The sequence below is a fragment of the Colletotrichum phormii genome (genome assembly GCF_030913505.1).
Source record: "Colletotrichum phormii strain CBS 102054 chromosome Unknown BDP81scaffold_43, whole genome shotgun sequence".
In the NCBI taxonomy this organism is placed as follows: domain Eukaryota; kingdom Fungi; phylum Ascomycota; class Sordariomycetes; order Glomerellales; family Glomerellaceae; genus Colletotrichum; species Colletotrichum phormii.
The window spans coordinates 1-16,655 of NW_026851485.1; the positions used below are offsets into that span (position 1 = coordinate 1).

Sequence of the window (16,655 nt, forward strand, 5' to 3'; positions counted from 1 at the left end):
AACCTCGTTGGGCCTCTTCCCAAGAGCGACAAAGAAGACATTAGAGAATATCTGAAAGCCATGGAAAATCGCACCTATCTGTGGCTGCGTCTCGTTTTTCAGATGACCCAAGAAGAACCCGGTGGCTAAATGAGGAAATCAGACATAATTGGCCTTTTTGAACATCTGCCTGCCGAAGCTTCAGATATCTACGAAAAGGTTCTTCGACGCTTCTACGACGAGCCTAAGACAAAAGTGCTCTTCCAACTCATGCTGGCCTCTCCTCGGCCCCTCAATCAGAGGGAGGCCGACAGAGCTCTCACTGTTCTCTCCACATCAAGAACCCAGTGGAAGTCCAAAAAGGACTTTCACGATGATTGTTAGCGCGAAAACTTTCGGAGTGTCGTACAGAACTGCACGGGGTTTCTGGTAGTAGTGACAAAAGGCAGGTTTGGACTGGAACTGTCGTTCTTGCACCAGACTGTCAGACAGTTCTTGCTTGGACCTAGCCGTAAGCCTTTCTCTTGGCAAGGGAGGTTCAACGGCTCTGATGCGCAGGCGACATTGCTCTCTGCTTGCCTAAAAGCACTACCCATCTTGGAACTGTTACACGGATGTACCAACAAAGCCGAAGAACTCGAACTCGGTTATCTTCATCAAGGAGGTTTCCTCTTCTACGCCGCCCTTCACTGGCCCTCACTTTATGAGCTGCAAAATCATGGTAAAAAGGAGGAATTGTATGGCCAAGCTCATTTACTCTGCGATACCACACAGCCCGTCGTCACTGTCTGGGTGAATCAACGTCATAATTGGAGAATGTTCACAAAAGACTTGAAGGGCATAAGCTTCGACGTTCTGAGTACTGCTGCATTCATTCTTTGGAATTGCGCATGTGGTTGAGAAGGTTCTAGCGGCCGATGCTGTCAAATCCAGCAAGGATAGGAACAACATGGCCACCGCTCTCCAAGCTGCATCATGGAATCGGGAACTAGGAGTGTTCAAAGTCCTTGTTCAACATGGCGCCGAAATCGAATGTGAAGCCTTGAAGATCGGTTTACCTATCGAGTGTGCAATTGAAACCCAAAGCTGGGAGGTCGTCGAGTTTCTCCTCACCTGTACGCCTGCGCCAATTACCAGAGAAGAAACTTTGAAGTCTCTGAAAAAAGTTCCCGCCCGATTAATTGGATCAGTCTTACAAAAGCTTCCAGATTTAGGAGCATCGGAAAAACTGCTACAGGGCGTAGTGGAATCGTCACCCCATAACAGCGAAGAATCAGTGAAACTCATCTTGCATGGGCAGCCCCAACTAGTACCCTCTGATCAACTAATAAATCTTGTTATCGGGAGCTGGGGTTTTGGCACGGACGCGCTGAAGATCCTTCTTGATAGGCGTGGTGGTCATCACATAACGGAGGAGATGGTGGAAAAGGCCTGTTCCAGGTCACGTAGTGCCCTAGAAGTTCCAAGCCTCCTTCATGAGACGAACCCAGATGTCAAAGTCACCGAACATGCATTAGCTGTGGCGGCTGGGATCACATACTTTGGCTCGGATATTGTGGATTACCTCTCTGCGAAACATACTGGTCTCAAGATCCCTGAAGAGGCTTTTTGCGCGGCTGCCATGAATTACAACTCCAGCGTTGAGATACTGCGTCGACTGTTCGAAATCGAGACAGAAAAACAAGTCACACCTGACATGATTTTGAGCGCTCTGTGCAACCACCGCCGAGGACCAGAAACCTTGGGTTTCTTGGCATGCCATGATGGATTCAACATAACAGAGGACTGTCTTGAGACTTGGTTTCCGGTCAGGCAGGAGGGCTCTTTCTATGAGAACTTGGGCTATGCCATGAGAATGATTGATAGTCATATCACAATCACGGATACGATGATGAAGGGAATAGCTTCGTGGTATGAACAAGATATCGAAGCCCTTCTCGAGACGATGAGCTCCTGCTTTTCTATTTTCGTCACCGACAACATTTACAATGAGTCGTACCGGATTTGTCGAGCAGCAAGAGATCCCAATGAGCCACGGCGGCGATATCACCACCGATGTCTCGCCATGAGGCATCTTTTGGGTGCTCAAGGAGTCAGAATTGAGATGCATGGAGATGATGGTCACCGACTTACCAGGGGTGAAGCAATGCATAAGATGGAGACGTGGGTAAAGGAAATTAAAGATTTGATGGGCCGTTGGTACAGGCCGTATCCACAATCACGACGGCGAAACGCTCGATAAAGCTTTTTGGTGTCTCAAAGCAATTGACAGAATACGGTCTCCCACAGAGGTCCAGGAAAGCTTGCGTGTACTATGCAGTTACCACAACAGTCTCATGTCAATCATCTTTTCAGGAAATAGTGTCAGATTTTAGTGTTGTCAATATGTCTAACACTAAGTACTTCATAAATTGAAGCTTTGCTGTCAGACACTCTGGCATCAACTTCTATGCCTTCAGGCGAAGAAACAGGAGACCAGATAGACCCCAGTACGCAAACTCTCTTGATAACAATTCCATGTTAAACCCTCACAATTCACGCACCGCAAACTTCGTCCCAAGATGCCATGGTCGCTACCCTTAGGCCGGCATCCGCTCCAGCTACCTCATTCTCGAATCTGCCTCCCTTGCAGTCATCCGATCCATCGGCTGAGGTCTATCAGCATCCTATTGACCTCACCCCGGGAGCGGCCTTGATCAACACCTCTAAACCAACCGCAAAGTGTTGCACTTTGAGCTTCTTAGCGACGGCGCCTCAAGCAAAGCACACCCATCAACAACGAACGCCTGAACTATAAACGAGGATTGGGAGCACCTCCAACTCTCATCAGCTATTCGCACGGCTACGGCATCGCATTGCGCTTTTCCCAGCGTTGCTCAGACAACTTCTCTAAGCAGCTTCTTATCGCTCCGCAGGTCACTGAATGGATTGCGCTTCAGGACATAGAGGTCTTGGACAGAGAAGCGTAAGGACGCCTAGACGTGTCCTATGAAGCGCGAGATAAAGACAGTATACTACCAGTTCGGGGGTTTTATGCCAGTGATATCAGAATCCGAGCCTGTCCCCGTTGTTGACCTTGATTTAAGATTCGAGAAGTGCCCATCGAGTGCGAGAAAATAGGGGTAAGTATCTGGCGTTACCTCGAGCTAGAACCTCGCGACTGCGTCCACGTGGCAGATCAACCGGAACGACACTACGGAGGAGAGCACGCTACCCTACCTACATCAGGCTTGTAAGATTGGGCAGGAAACATACTTCCCTATCCCGGTCCCATTCCCCACACATCTCCGAGACCTCCGCTCCGTGCCCCCGGCAAGCCGCATGGAACGCATCACGTCACACCCGTTCTTCGTCCGATCAGCACCACGCCTCCGGTTTCATTCCATCTTCAATCACGTTCATGACGGAGCTTCCCCAACCACCATCCCGCCACCAGCCTGTGTTTCCGAACGAGGATAAAGATGGGTTCGTTCCTGCTCGCAAAGGGGGAAAGAAAAGGTCAGACACGGTTCTGTCAAATAACCTTGAATCCCCTATCTAGCCATCTAAGCTCAAATATATTTTCTCCCCGACAATAAACTCTAACCCCGTCGACTCAACTAGCCAATATCTCAATCGCAAGAAAAATGGCCAACACACCCCCAAAAGACCTCGAATCCCTCCCCACAATCTACTGCCGCGCCTGGGCCGCCCGCGACCCTTCCCCCCTCCTAGCTCTCTTCACCCCGGACTCCTTCATGACAGACCACGGTGCCCAAATCCACGTCCCCTACGCATTCCTCGAACGGCACCATAAACACTGGAACGGCGCGCACAAGGACTTTGAAGTCTACCTCGACAAGCAGTACCCCGTCTACTGGGCCGAGATGGATGACAACGGCAACGGGTACTGCAGCTTCCGCACTGTCAACAAGGGGGTTTTCGTGAACGACTTGGGGCGGCGGAAGGCGACGGGGTTACCGTTTGAGTATTCGGGTGTCATTGATCTGAAGTTGAAGGGGGGTAAGATTGCGCAGGCGGACGAGTGGTTGAGAGTGCCTTTTGAGGATAGTGTCTCGCCTGATAAGTACATCAACATCTCGGAGGAGAGCTTGAAGGGCGTGATGAGGAAGGATCTTCATAAAGACAGTTGAGGGCGTCATGGAATTCGACTTTGACATTCAGAACTACATAAGCAAGTAGCAAGAGACCCTTTAAACCTTTATGCCTTAAGCTCATCGAAGAAAGGACAAGGTGTCCGACAGTCAGAGTGGAGGGCGAAATCCAAGTTTATTAAATGGCATACTATATGCCTGGTAAATTAAAATCAATGAAGGGCACGAAAATGGGTAACCCTAGTTGTGAATCAACCACAGGAAGAAATAATCGCTTTTATGTCATAGAGCAAGGCTATGCGGGGTATCATCATAATCAACTACTCTTTAAACAACGTTTCCGCGCACTTGCTTGATCTTCTTGACGTTGAGGTTGCGCCACATGGCAACGGAGCCGAGAGCGCCAACCAACAGGCAGATACTCGTGATGAGCATAATGCGTTGCGAGTCACCGTAGGCGCGCTGGATGCCAATGCGCTCAGGAGTACCGACCTCATAGCTAAGCTGCTGGTAGATGTCGCCGTAGATGGTGTCAACGGGAGTGCCAGCAGGGGTGTACTTGACAATGTTCTTTCTGAAGGTACCGGTCCAGATGGCAGTGGCGACGGTGTAACCAACGGTGGAGCCGATGCTACCAAAGAGGTCCAGGATGGCCATGATGACGGCGACGTGTGCGTGATCGGAGGGACTGAGCATGGCCATTTCTCCACAGATGACAGTAGGTCCACCGGCAAATGCAACTGTACGTGATGTTAGCAATAATCGTCAATAGCTTTAGGGTCAAGTAACATACCAAAGATCTGAGTCATGATGATGTAGCCGAGGGGTTGGTCAGGCTGGCGGAAGTGGATCATGAGACCGACACCGAGCATCATAAGAGGGATACAGAAGAAGAGGGCGAATGGCTTAAAGCGTCCGGTGCGGTAGATGAGCCAGGAGATGATGATGGAGAAGAAGCAGGAGCCCGTGCGGTAAATGTTGCTAATGTAGGTGGTCTGGGAGGTGGACGTGTTCCAGACAACCATGAGCATGGAGGTAAAGAAGGATCCCCAGACAGCAGAGTTGAAGAAGACGAAGACGAACATCATGCCACCAAAGAAGACGGTCCTGTCCATCAGGAGCGAAAAGGGGATGAAGGTGACGGGGGCGAAGAACTTCTCATAGACAACGAAGCCGATGATCAAGAAGAAACCAACGATGATGAAGGCGATAATCATGGGAGAGCGCCAGCCGTCGGACTGGTAGGAGTAGATGTTGAACGGCAGCAAGAACAGGGCCATGCCGGCAGCGAGAATCAGGATACCGAGAACATCAACATCAATAAGGAACTTGAGAACCTTGGCGCCAGAGATGTTCTTGATGGATCCGCGGCTGTCGATGACACCCATCTTCTTCGCCTTGTGCTGGTTCCAGAGGAAAAGGAGAACAAGGGGTCCGATGACGACGGGGGCAACGATAGCCCACATGCCAAGACCCCAACGCCAGCCGATGCCGTCCTCTCTAAGGATACTGTCGGTGATGGGGCCAGCTGCCCAGGTAATGAAGATGTAGGGTGTTGTTGCGAACGAGAGCATCAGGGCTCTGCTCTTCAGAGTAGAGGTATCGGCAATGAAGATGGTAATGCAGTAGGAAATACCCTGAGATCTGATGGCTGTTAGAACTTGTCGAATATGGAAACTTGACAATCTTTGGAGCTCAAAACTTACCCGACAGAGTAGAAAACCTGCGCAGCGGCATATGTCTCAACGCCATTGCAAGCAGCCATCATGATGAAGCCGAGAATCCAGCAGATGAGCATTATACCGAGACCTTGAGGACGGCCCCATGTGTCGAGAATCTTGGCAAGCGGCAGCTTGATCAGGCCGGCAATGAGGGTGGACATGACGCCAGTAGTGGCTGTCAAGGAGTGCATGGCGAAAGAACTGGTGACAAAGGGGGAGAGGACGCGCATCGAGACCTCCTGGATAGAGGTAACAACATAGAACAGCCAGATGCTTCACGAGCAGTCAGCTATCGTCCAGCGATCTTCCAGTCCCTATCTGTGCAGTGCAGAATTGACTTACAGGATGTAGGCAATGATAAGATCGCGCTTGGTCCAGACGGTTGTCATGGCCTCGACCTTGGCGACACCGGCCTGAAGGTCCTTTGAAATTGGCTCGTCATCGCTTGATCTATCGCCGGGATGCTCGCCCGTCGTCTTCTCATCGTAATGGGGAGCTCCGGTAGGTTCAGCAACCACCTGCTCCTCAACAGGAGCTTTCTTGGAAAACAAGCCCATGATTATGTCGTTCGTACGTCTGGCTATGCTGGACGGTTGATATTGCCAGCGGCCAGGCTCAGAGGCGTTAAGAGCAACAGAAAAGGGTGTCTTCTGTTGTCGAAGAGAGCTTGGTTCCGGGGCACAAGAGCTTTAGTAGGACGGGCAGAGACTGGGTCTAAGTATCACACGCCAAAAGCTGCGCGACCTGGCTGAATAGTCGTGCAACCGCCATCGGCTCGGCGAAGGCAAGGCAAAGGATGGTTGACGGGTGCCACCACTAGTGTAAGGTCAGAGCTAGCTCTCCACCCTCATGCAGGACTAGTACCACTTTGTTCGTGTAGTTGTGTGTCCACCAAGAGCAAAAGAACCTTTAACCCCGAGTGGATTCTTGGGTGGTGGAGAGATTCACGGGATGTAAGAGCCAGCGGTGGCCTAGAGTGACTTTGCCCGCGTGGGACAGAGTGTTGGAAAGGCCCAAGGCAGGCAAAAGCTGGCCAACAATCCACTCGAACAGCTCTGGTTGGCTCGGTCGCAGCGTTTACGGGAAATCGTGGGCACAGAATTACGAAATGGCGTCCAGGTTACCCGAGCTGTCTTGGCCCGGATCGTTGGGCGACTCGGACCATGTGGGGATCCAGGGAAGCCACCCCCTGGAAGACGTTCGGAAGGGAAGGGTTCTAGGTTGTATTCTTTGCTTGGGACCTTGGGTTCCAACGGGCAGAACAGGCGGCTGCACAGGATCGCGCAGGCGACCGGTGTGTGAATCGGTGGTGGGGTGGCAGTCAAGTGAGCCGATGCGCCGAATAAAGCTCTAGCTGCAGCTCGGCTACCAGAGTCGGTTCACTAGTCGTCGCATCTTGGCGGCGGTGGAGGGCCTCACATGTCAGCTTGGTCGGAAACCACTTCGCGTGGCCCTGAGTATCTGTCGAATGTCTTGGGGCGCGCATCGGCGGGATGAGGCAGAAGCTGTGCTAGCGGATCTTGGAGGCAGAGATCGTCGCGCGACGAGCCTTTCATGGCGTTCTGCCCGTGGCGAGACCCGAGGAGCAAAGTACGGCGGGTGGTGGAAGTAGGATTATTAGTCGCGAGATGTTTGCGTTTGTCGCCTTGTATGAATCGCCGGGCCGTCTAGGTAGTGTATCGGCCTGTGTCTCTATACTTCTTTCTCTCCGGAAACACATTCATAGATCCATTCGGGTCGATTAGGGACCATGCTCTGGACTCTGGACTCGAGAGACATCGTAGGCCGTCGGGGAGATACAGAAGTTCTTTTGCCCTCCAGGAAGCGGGGCCCGATGGTCGTCCTCGCTGCCGGACAATTTGTCGCGATTCGGCGAGAGATTTAAGGATGAAGAAAAGCTTGACTTCAAGCATGACCAGGGCCGAGGTGCAAAGGAGAGAAACAGCCAGTCACTCGACGCAAGTGGACAGTGAGCGGAGGGAAAGAGGGGACGAGTACATCAAACATGTCACTCCTTCCAGTTTAGCAACCCGGAAGGTGCCACTGCCTTTGACACACCCATGGTGCCTGCCACGCCCGACTGGAGGACGGTTTGGTCGGGAACGGGAAGGAAGGAATGATGCGTGGATGCCAACAATGGCAGCGTGCCAAACCGTGCCAGGAAGGAAGAATGTCTTCAGGTCGGCAGGAACAACAACACCAAGGCAGAAGGAACCGAAAGAACCCCACTCTTGCCCACCCGTTCACTGGGAAGGAGGTCCTCAAATGCTGGCCATTGGTTGGTCCATCGCCTGTGGTGTCATTTTAGGCTGTGGGGCCGTTCCCAATGGCGCCGAGGCAAATTTTTATCAGATGTCGCCCCGCTTTTACAATCTTATCAGATCATCTTGCTGCCTGGGGAAAGACTTCACCTCGATTGGCACTTTCAACTTGCACCTATTCCCATCTCGTCGCCCGGTGACACACAGATTCCATTTTCTCGACTCTTCGGCCTGTCACCCTGTCACCTTGCCGCCCCCAGGCCCCAGCACAACAGCCTACGATTGCTCATTCCGATTGCCCTCTTCCGCGGAAGTTCCACTCTGCAACATAGGGCTGGAGAACAACGACCTCTCCATCCTGGGCTGGACACGCGCTGCCAGCCTGCCACCTTGCTTGCGTAATTGCTTGCTTGCATCCGCGTACCTGGGGCCACCACCGTTGCATCGTGGTCCGATCTGTGTAGCATTCTGCCAGCTTCACGGCCAAAAATGACCTAGTTGCCCAGCCTTGGCCATGGCTTCCAATATGCAACTCTCCATCCCGTCCTGTCACCATATTTAGAGTTGCTCTTGGCGCAAACTTCCCGTTCCGATGCTGCCGCGTTGCAATCGAGTTGCATCCACCAGCACGAGTCTTTCGTTCTCGGCCTTCTTCTACCAATACATATCCATTGTTCAGACTTGAGAAATGTTTGGTCTCGGCCCAGTGCGCATCCCGACAACTGTTTTCCTTGCCGCGGCTGGATAAGAAACCCGAATATCGGCCCTTCAAGCTTACGGGCATCCTTATTGAGGGTGCCCCGCCGGCTCTCGGCTGTGCCGCAGGCGAGAAACATCAAGATTCTGGTAGGGTTCGCGGTTGACCACCTAGCAGATACCTTTGCCTTGAATCTCGCCAGCAGGCCGCATATGCGCCAATGACATTCCTTTGCGCCTTCTACGGCACTTCCACTTAGTCTACAGATACTTGACGTCTGGCTGCGTGAACGGTGTCTTAGACTTGGATGAGCCTCCGTTTCACTGCTCGGATTCCGACCGAGTAGTTACCGCCCGTGAATGGCGTCTGCGGCAATGACGGTAGACTCGAACTGGAACGCCACATGATGCTAAGCGTAAGACATCTGGACCATTCTTTTCCAAGGGCACGACCGTCGTGTAGCCTTTTCTCGCAATCTCATCAAGACTACATGGGAGCGGCGAGACTCCAACGTGGGAGAATGGACCCCTTCGCAGCTCCGGTTTCCCACCACGCGACCGAACTGCTGGGCCAAGCATACCAAACCGTCCGTATCCGTAGGAGGACCACCTCTACTAGTGGCGCCACATTATTGCCACGGTTTCCACCCTTCGTAGCTCCAGGCTACATCTTTCACTCAACGAGCTATCCCCGATCCACAGATCTTTGAGGGATGATCCGCCCGTAAGTACGATTAGAGGACATTGAGTTGGGATGGAAATCTCTTCTCTGGCAATCTAGTTCACACGATTCCACAGTCGGCCGCCGCTAGCATTGATCCTTGAGCTACCTTACCTTAGTTGTTCGGCCGCCAGGCTCAGTTTGCCTGGTGCAGACTCTCTTCCGACTTCCACCGACGCAAGAGCCGCCGAGGTGCCAGTAATACTATGCCTGGATGCCCATTGCCAGCCAACAAGCAGCACAAGGATGTTGCCGTGCCCACTTGCGACATCGGCCCACCATCAGTTAGACTATCGTGGGGGTGAATGCTGACAACTTTGACTGTCTGACAACAATTTCATAATCGGAACCTCAATTCCGGCAATTTCCTCCGTGGCTGACTGCCAATAAAGGCCATGCCATCACGTAGCCAGATGGCACACCGGGTCTTTCGATGATTCGAGACCCGACTGCTGCAACCTGAACGGTCCATCCCACGTTACCAAAGATCTTTTCCATAGTATGCTCCATGCAACCATCACACGCCGTGCCAATCCCGCGTTACGCGTCTTCTCATTGTTTGAAATATATTCCCCCGTTACGAAAGACTCATCTCCAGTTTTGTAGGACGAAATAAGGTCGTTATGCGATGCTCGAGACAGGAATGCTAGCTTTTCAACAGCATCGATCTATGTGCTGAGTTCTGCCAATGAAGTTCTCCCTGCAGTCAAGTATCACTACGTCCATCGTTGTGTTCCGGCATTTTATGAGCCTCCCTTTTAGCCGAAGTCTGTCGAAGCTGCGGTTGCTTGAGCCTTAAACATGGCTCAAAGCTCTCTCATTCGGAGGGCAGCTTTGTTCATCACTTGCTGAATCGCAGATCTCAGGCGACAGACTTGTATCCTAGGTCTTATGGTCTGGAGCGTCGCAGGCCTCGGCTACTGCGACAGGTAAGTCAAACCCCCCACTTCCTGGCACCCCCCTGTTTCTGGCACCCACAAAAACGCGAAAATCCACCACAACCCAATGCCCACCCCCAACCTCCTTTTATCACAACATTTTCAATTCGCGTCCAAATGGGCTCATCTTTTGCACATACCTTCTTCTATATCTAATGCCTCAATATACCGAAGATCAGCTTCGTCAGGCTCTCGAGGACATCTCAAACGGCAAGAGTCAAAAGAGAGCCTCATTGGAGTATGGGATACCACGATCAACCCTCCAACTACGTCTCCAAGGTGGTCAGACTAGGAAAGTGGCTTTTGCTGACTGGCAGAGGCTGTCTCCTGACCAGGAGAGTAAGCTGGCACAATGGGTTCGCATTCAGGCTTCGCTGGGCCTCGCACCAACGCACCAATAGGTGAAGGAATTCGCAGAGCGAGTTCTGGCTGCTGCTGGGGATACCAAACCACTGGGAAAAGGCTGGATCTATGCCTTTGTGAGAAGGAACCCTATCATTAAGGTTCAGAGAAGTCGTTCTATCGATTCTAGACGCGTTAATGGGGCATCTACTGAGGTCATTAGGAACTGGTTTAAGTTCCTCGCTATCCCTGAGATCAAGGACATCAAACCAGCCAACAGATATAATATGGATGAGACTGGCATCCTCGAGGGTCAGGGAGCTAATGGGTTAGTGCTGGGTATGGCTGAGACGACGTCTGTTCGCAAGAAACAACCTGGGTCGAGGGCATGGGTCTCTATCATTGAGTGTATCTCAGCCTTGGGTAGGGCACTTCGTCCTCTTATCATTTTCAAGGGGAAGACAGTCCAACAGCAGTGGTTTCCATTACATCTCGTTCCATACGATGGGTGGGAGTTCACAGCAACAGATAATGGCTGGACTACAGACTTAACTGCCATTGAATGGTTAGAGAAGGTGTTCATCCCACAGACTATGCCTGAGGCTGAGGGGGAGGCTCGACTGCTGATTGTGGATGGGCATGGGAGTCATACGACGACAGACTTCATGTGGAATTGCTATATTAACAATATCCATTTACTGTTCTTACCACCACACTCCTCTCATGTCCTCCAGCCTCTTGACCAGTCTGTCTTCAGCCCTGTTAAGTCAGCCTATCGGAAGGAGCTCGGTTACTTGTCTCAATGGAACGACTCTACCATTATAGGTAAAAGGAACTTCCTGGACTGTTACCAGAAAGGCTCGACTTGCTGGTCTATCAGTCTCGAACATCAGAAGTGGTTGGAAGTGGACTGGTCTACACCCTGTGGCGATGGTTAAGCCCCTGATGAACCCTATGGTACTACCTGAGCCTCCTGCTAAGCCCACCACACCCAAACCAACTAGTCAGGGCAGAAAGCGATGCCATAATGGTCAACAAACTACCCCTGTTGAGCCATGGGATTCTGCCTCCTCTGCAGTGGTCTGGTCGACACCCAGGAAGCTGGCAGAGCTCAGCGGTCAACTGCACTTATACACCCAACTCGACAATGATACCAGCACTCAACGGCTGCTATTCAGGAAGGTGAAAAAAGGCTTCACAGAGCAGGCCTGGCAACTGGCAGCTGCCCAGCAGCAACTAGCTCACCTGAGGGCTCAAGTTACCAACGCTGCAGTGAGGAAGAGGAAGACTGTTCAAATCGATCCCAACACGAAGTTCGCGAACATCAGGGATATCCATCGGGCTCAAATCGAAGCGGGTGAAAAGGAGGTTATCACGGCTGAATCCAGCGACTCTGAATGCCCTAGTGAGGCTGGCAGCTGTATTGTAGTGGGTGTGGTTGAGGATCAATAGTTAATAGTAATGAGGAGGTCGGGTTGTGATCCCATCGTTTTTGTGGTGCCAGAAACAGGGGGGTGCCAGGAAGTGGGGGGTTTGACTTATTCCAAGATGTTTCCAATTTTGCTATCTACGCTATCAGCTTCGAGGTCCACAAATTTGGATCGATGTAAGAAATATTCTCTCGGCGAGCTCGCACATCTAGAGACGAAGAAAATGGTGTCTCATCCGAATGAAGTTTCCGTTCACGTTTTACTGTAATGAGGAGCGAGATAATAATTTGCTGAATGCCAATCAGTTCCCGCCTGCCAGGCGTGAACATTGCCCCCATCTTTGGCTCTGTTGCGCATCAATGTACTGGCAATAGGTGAAGAGGAGAGCGTCCAGGAAAAGTCAAGTTGACCAGAGAAATACGCAGCCTATCCCATCGAGTGCTGCAAGGCGACAGTACATTGGCTCCACATAACGGGCCCCCTTTTACCCCGCACCGCATCTGGTACATCCACTGCTTGAGTTGCCCCTATGATTTCCACTCCGGTACATCTACCAAATCCATCATTACCAATACTCAATTAATGGATTCTGACGATTCTGACGGATCTGGCCGTTCCACGGGCTCGGCGAAGTCGTGTATCTTTGCCCTGCTGCCCGAGGACCTCGCCGCCGCCTGCACTGCCGACTGTACGCCGGAGCAATGTGATAATGCCACTGTTCGGCCCCGCGAGCCTCCGGAGGTTGAGCCCGGTATCCCTGGGAAGTACACGAGGATGGGCTGCCTCGAGTGCGATGTAGCTCTCTGTAACTCAGAAGATTGCTGGTACCGATTTCATACGCAGAATCTCTAGTAATTGGAAGTATCTATTATCAATTACGTTGGTTGGTTGGAAAAAGGGGCCCGAAGTGGCCCGATTGGCTGCTCCCCCGCATCTCAATGTACTGTCGCCTTGCAGCACTCGATGGGATACACACCGAGCCATGTCAATTGTGCAAATTGAGATCGTTGGCTTCATCTCAACTTCGTCCGTTCCATCAGCGAGGAGTTATCCGCCTTGTCGAAGGGAGATCGGTAGAATTACAACTTTCTGCTCAGACGAGATCAACAGTATGACGCCCCAGACTTACGTCTGAATAATCAGCTATACCGAGGAAGGCTTCAACTTATAACTGCACGAGCGATCCCGGGAGCTCCTATGCTGGGTGCGTGATGGACAGGCCTTCCGAGTTGCATCCGGTCCGGTTGCCGCACTCCGACCGACACCCGATACTGACGCTCTTTCAGTTCTTGTAGCAAGTATGTAGAAACTCTAAAGATTCAATGTCAAGTAGTTAGTCTGAAAGCTGCAATTTGAACTTTGTTAACATCATTTACCCCAAGTGAGCTCGGATACCAAATGTTTTAGGCCTTCATGAAGGTCAGCTCCAGTTCCCCGCTACGAATTTCGAGAGGGGAGAGTGATGTCATGACGACATGGGCCTCAGTCGACACGTCCCCACGCGGCTCAACTGCGAATGATGGGCAAGCTTCGCAGGATTACGTCATCCTAGACACATTCTAGAACTTTAGACGGCAGACTACATGCTTTGTCTATGAGTAAACGAGTCTGAATGTTTACCATTGACCTGCAACGCACTTCGAAGCTCGAAACGACGCTAGCTTAGAGAACCGCAAGATCTCAGCACGACGCAAACGCATCAATAACTCAGATCTCGTCCTAGCTCAACATGCCAGCACAAGCCAGCGAAAATAAGTCAGACCCGACACCACCGTACAGCGAGGCAGATCAGATGGATCGAGAAGGTCGTAGACAACCAGCGCGGCAACAGTTGCAAAAGGAGGCACCCGCGCACAAGACTGAGACCGAAGAGAAGATTGAGAAGGAAACTCCGAGGTTAAATCCTAATGCTTCAGCATCCACGTCGGAATCTAGCACGCAGCGCGATGGAGTCAGGTACGTGACGCGAAGATCAAGGAGTAAGCGACATGATCCAGCCAAGCAACAAGGACAAGTTGGGCAACAGCAGGTTGCACCCCAAAACCAACAGAATCGACAAGTGCAGAACAAGAGCAGTAGTGGGGCGCCTTCGGTGAAGCTGGATATGAATTTGGACGTCGACATTGATCTTAAAGCAAAGATCAAGGGCGATATCACGCTGTCTGTGTTGTAAGTTCACGTACTTCTGTATTGCGCCGTGTTTCTCGAAGAGACCTCCACACTAATTAAGATATCATAGAGGGGGGAAACAAAATCAAAAGTGATTTACTCAAAGAGCAGACTCGCGACGATGATTATCTTTATATAATGAGTAATCGCATGCTTGCCAAGCGCCAATCTCAATCATTCCTACAACTCTTGGTTCCGATCACGGTACAACTTGGACATCCAACGACATCCAAACGCAGCAGGCTCCTCAAAATTGATCAGATCCATGTTCTCGTGGGATGCTCTAGCTCCTGCCACTGCAGGTGCGAAGATAGGGTCAAAATCATACGCCTCTTCAACCAGCCTACTCCCAAATAGGTCTATCAACAACTCCACGAAGCCAGCATCTCGGACCGAATCACCGTGGAGGATTAGGACTTGGATCTCATCCAGCATGTCGCCAACACCAGAGCACGATCCCAGGGGCGGTGTGGAGATACGGCGCAGCGCCTCGCTCGCTTCCGCTAGTCTCGCGGCATCCTCCTCTGGGCTGTCGTCTGCGCCACTCGCGTTCTTCTCGTCGGAGAATGCAATGGTTTTGTGACGCTGCTCCTCGAGAACCAGCTCATCCACGCAGAAAACCGCGGTGCTCATCCCCCAACGACTGAATTCTATCGACAGCGCCGCTTGAGGTATATCTGTCCTGGGAATTGGGAATTGGATGTTGGCATGAACAGCGAGACTGGAAGCCGGCAGGGCCGGTACGCCTTTCATTGCTTGACGGAGGCCGATGCGCTTCAGTGATTCCTGCACACCATCTCGCTGATATCCGTCTCCTTGGGAAGGATCGTGCAGTATCAGCTCTGCGTAGCAGAAGGATGTGCCCAGGTGTGCAGCAACGGAAGACTGAAGAGCGTGTAGGAGGATCTCGGTGCTGGCAATGGCGGCTGGCGGGGTGCAAACGTTGAAAATTCCCTGGAAGCTTGGAGGGATGAACCGGCATATGGCCAAGTCAGGTGTAGCGTAAGGCGGTTTGCTGCTGCGCATGTCATGCGCCGCATGAAGGCCTTGTAGTGTTTGTTACCCTCGATTGAGCCGACTTCTATGAAAGATCCATTTGAATAGTAGATGGCTGCGGTGCCCATTGTTCTCAACTTTATCTACAGTCGATGTCGCGTCTCCGCACCGGGTTGGCACCAACGGGACCCCAAAGACCCATTGGACCCCCGACGGACCCCGAGGGCTCGGCCCCAGACCCGGCACCCGGCCAAGAAGATGGGCATGTCTTGTTCAGATTCTGACGGCAGGTTTTTACCATCCAGGGCTTTGCGATCTTTGCCAAACCCGATGCGACCCCAACTTCCGTGGGTTGGCGGCGTCAGGTTTGCTGGAATCAATCCCGCCTTCCTCACATGGAGCATCAAGATGCCCCAAAAACGGGCGGCTGAGGCACTGATCAAGGTCAAACTTTCGGGGGCATCAATATGACCGAATCGCCCCTGAGGAGCTGCAGAACATTGCTGAGAGGGAACTGAGTGAACAGTACCTTACGTCGAAAAGTTATAAGACATGCGTTCGAGATGCTCGGGCTTGCTGGCCCCTATCAGCATCTCTCGGCAGAGACCAAAGACGACTCAGTACATTCTATCATGATCTTCGCACCTCTTATTATACTTCACCATGCGGCTACCCTGGTGTGGGCAGCCCCAGCATCCGGTGCTCGCAGGAACGGCACGGATTTTGCCGTAGTCAACATGATCGACTATGTCGACGAGCCGGTCGCGTCTGATCCAACAGCTTTCGATCCAAAGACCCCGCCGGCGTCACTAGACCGCTGGCGACCGGATGGAGGCAATCCATTTGAACAAGTAATTCCCACACTCCCTTCTGTCTGCAATGATATGTGGAGCGTTCCATCCAAAGAATGTGTTGAGGCAGCTTCATCCCATTCAGAAGGGGTTGTGGCCTTCGGGGGTGGCAGCCTGAAGTTTGAGGACGGGAGTTGTGAATCGAAGCAGCAGCAAGTACTTGCTACAGCAGCCTGGGATGCATATACTCTGGCTAGGTTCGCCAAAACTCCTACAAGTGGAAAACACATCGCTACCTGGCGAGCATATATCGGCCCAGACTTCTCGAGCGTCCAGGATCGCATCACGAGTAAATAACCCCTTTCAGGCTTCGACAATCTTGCTTGATGATTCAGTGTCAAATATCTACGTGCAGATTGAACAACGATGACGCCTTGTTTCCAGAAAATTTCGAAAGAGCCCAAATTTTTAAAGACAAAAAAGAATTCGATATAATACTCAGCTGCAAGGACACTCG

The 16,655-nt window shown here is 51.8% G+C and overlaps 4 protein-coding genes across 4 annotated transcripts; 2 read left to right on the forward strand and 2 right to left on the reverse strand.

Annotated features, from left to right (window-relative positions):
* Positions 1 to 3,605: 3,605 nt before the first annotated feature.
* On the forward strand, positions 3,606 to 4,112 carry BDP81DRAFT_476771 (uncharacterized protein; the record flags this gene model as incomplete). The annotated part of the gene is made up of 1 exon (XM_060594792.1): positions 3,606 to 4,112. One exon carries the CDS (start codon positions 3,606 to 3,608, stop codon positions 4,110 to 4,112), a length of 507 nt encoding a protein of 168 aa, XP_060437776.1.
* Positions 3,968 to 6,806, reverse strand: BDP81DRAFT_361907 (major facilitator superfamily transporter). The gene is made up of 4 exons (XM_060586431.1): positions 6,137 to 6,806; positions 5,780 to 6,067; positions 4,867 to 5,717; positions 3,968 to 4,813 (listed from the first exon to the last, which is right to left on the reverse strand). Exons 1-4 carry the CDS (start codon positions 6,349 to 6,351, stop codon positions 4,401 to 4,403), a joined length of 1,767 nt encoding a protein of 588 aa, XP_060437777.1. The 5' UTR covers positions 6,352 to 6,806; the 3' UTR covers positions 3,968 to 4,400.
* A 6,850-nt stretch (positions 6,807 to 13,656) lies between these two features.
* BDP81DRAFT_170707 (uncharacterized protein) lies at positions 13,657 to 14,489 on the forward strand. Its single transcript, XM_060582159.1, has 2 exons — positions 13,657 to 14,351; positions 14,422 to 14,489. Exons 1-2 carry the CDS (start codon positions 13,912 to 13,914, stop codon positions 14,444 to 14,446), a joined length of 465 nt encoding a protein of 154 aa, XP_060437778.1. The 5' UTR covers positions 13,657 to 13,911; the 3' UTR covers positions 14,447 to 14,489.
* On the reverse strand, positions 14,490 to 15,536 carry BDP81DRAFT_170708 (uncharacterized protein). The gene has a single exon (XM_060582160.1). It carries the CDS (start codon positions 15,375 to 15,377, stop codon positions 14,532 to 14,534), a length of 846 nt encoding a protein of 281 aa, XP_060437779.1. The 5' UTR covers positions 15,378 to 15,536; the 3' UTR covers positions 14,490 to 14,531.
* Between the last annotated feature and the right edge of the window lie 1,119 nt (positions 15,537 to 16,655).

Excerpts from the sequence above, each read along its gene's own strand:
- BDP81DRAFT_361907 (XM_060586431.1), bottom strand. The coding sequence starts at position 6,351 with ATGGGCTTGTTTTCCAAGAAAGCTCCTGTTGAGGAGCAGGTGGTTGCT. Across the intron at positions 5,718-5,779 it reads CAGGTTTTCTACTCTGTCGG|ATCTCAGGGTATTTCCTACT; the intron begins GTAAGTTTTGAG and ends AACAGCCATCAG. Across the intron at positions 4,814-4,866 it reads CATCATGACTCAGATCTTTG|TTGCATTTGCCGGTGGACCT; the intron begins GTATGTTACTTG and ends CATCACGTACAG.
- BDP81DRAFT_170707 (XM_060582159.1), top strand. The coding sequence starts at position 13,912 with ATGCCAGCACAAGCCAGCGAAAATAAGTCAGACCCGACACCACCGTAC. Across the intron at positions 14,352-14,421 it reads GATATCACGCTGTCTGTGTT|AGGGGGGAAACAAAATCAAA; the intron begins GTAAGTTCACGT and ends AAGATATCATAG.
- BDP81DRAFT_170708 (XM_060582160.1), bottom strand. The coding sequence starts at position 15,377 with ATGCGCAGCAGCAAACCGCCTTACGCTACACCTGACTTGGCCATATGC.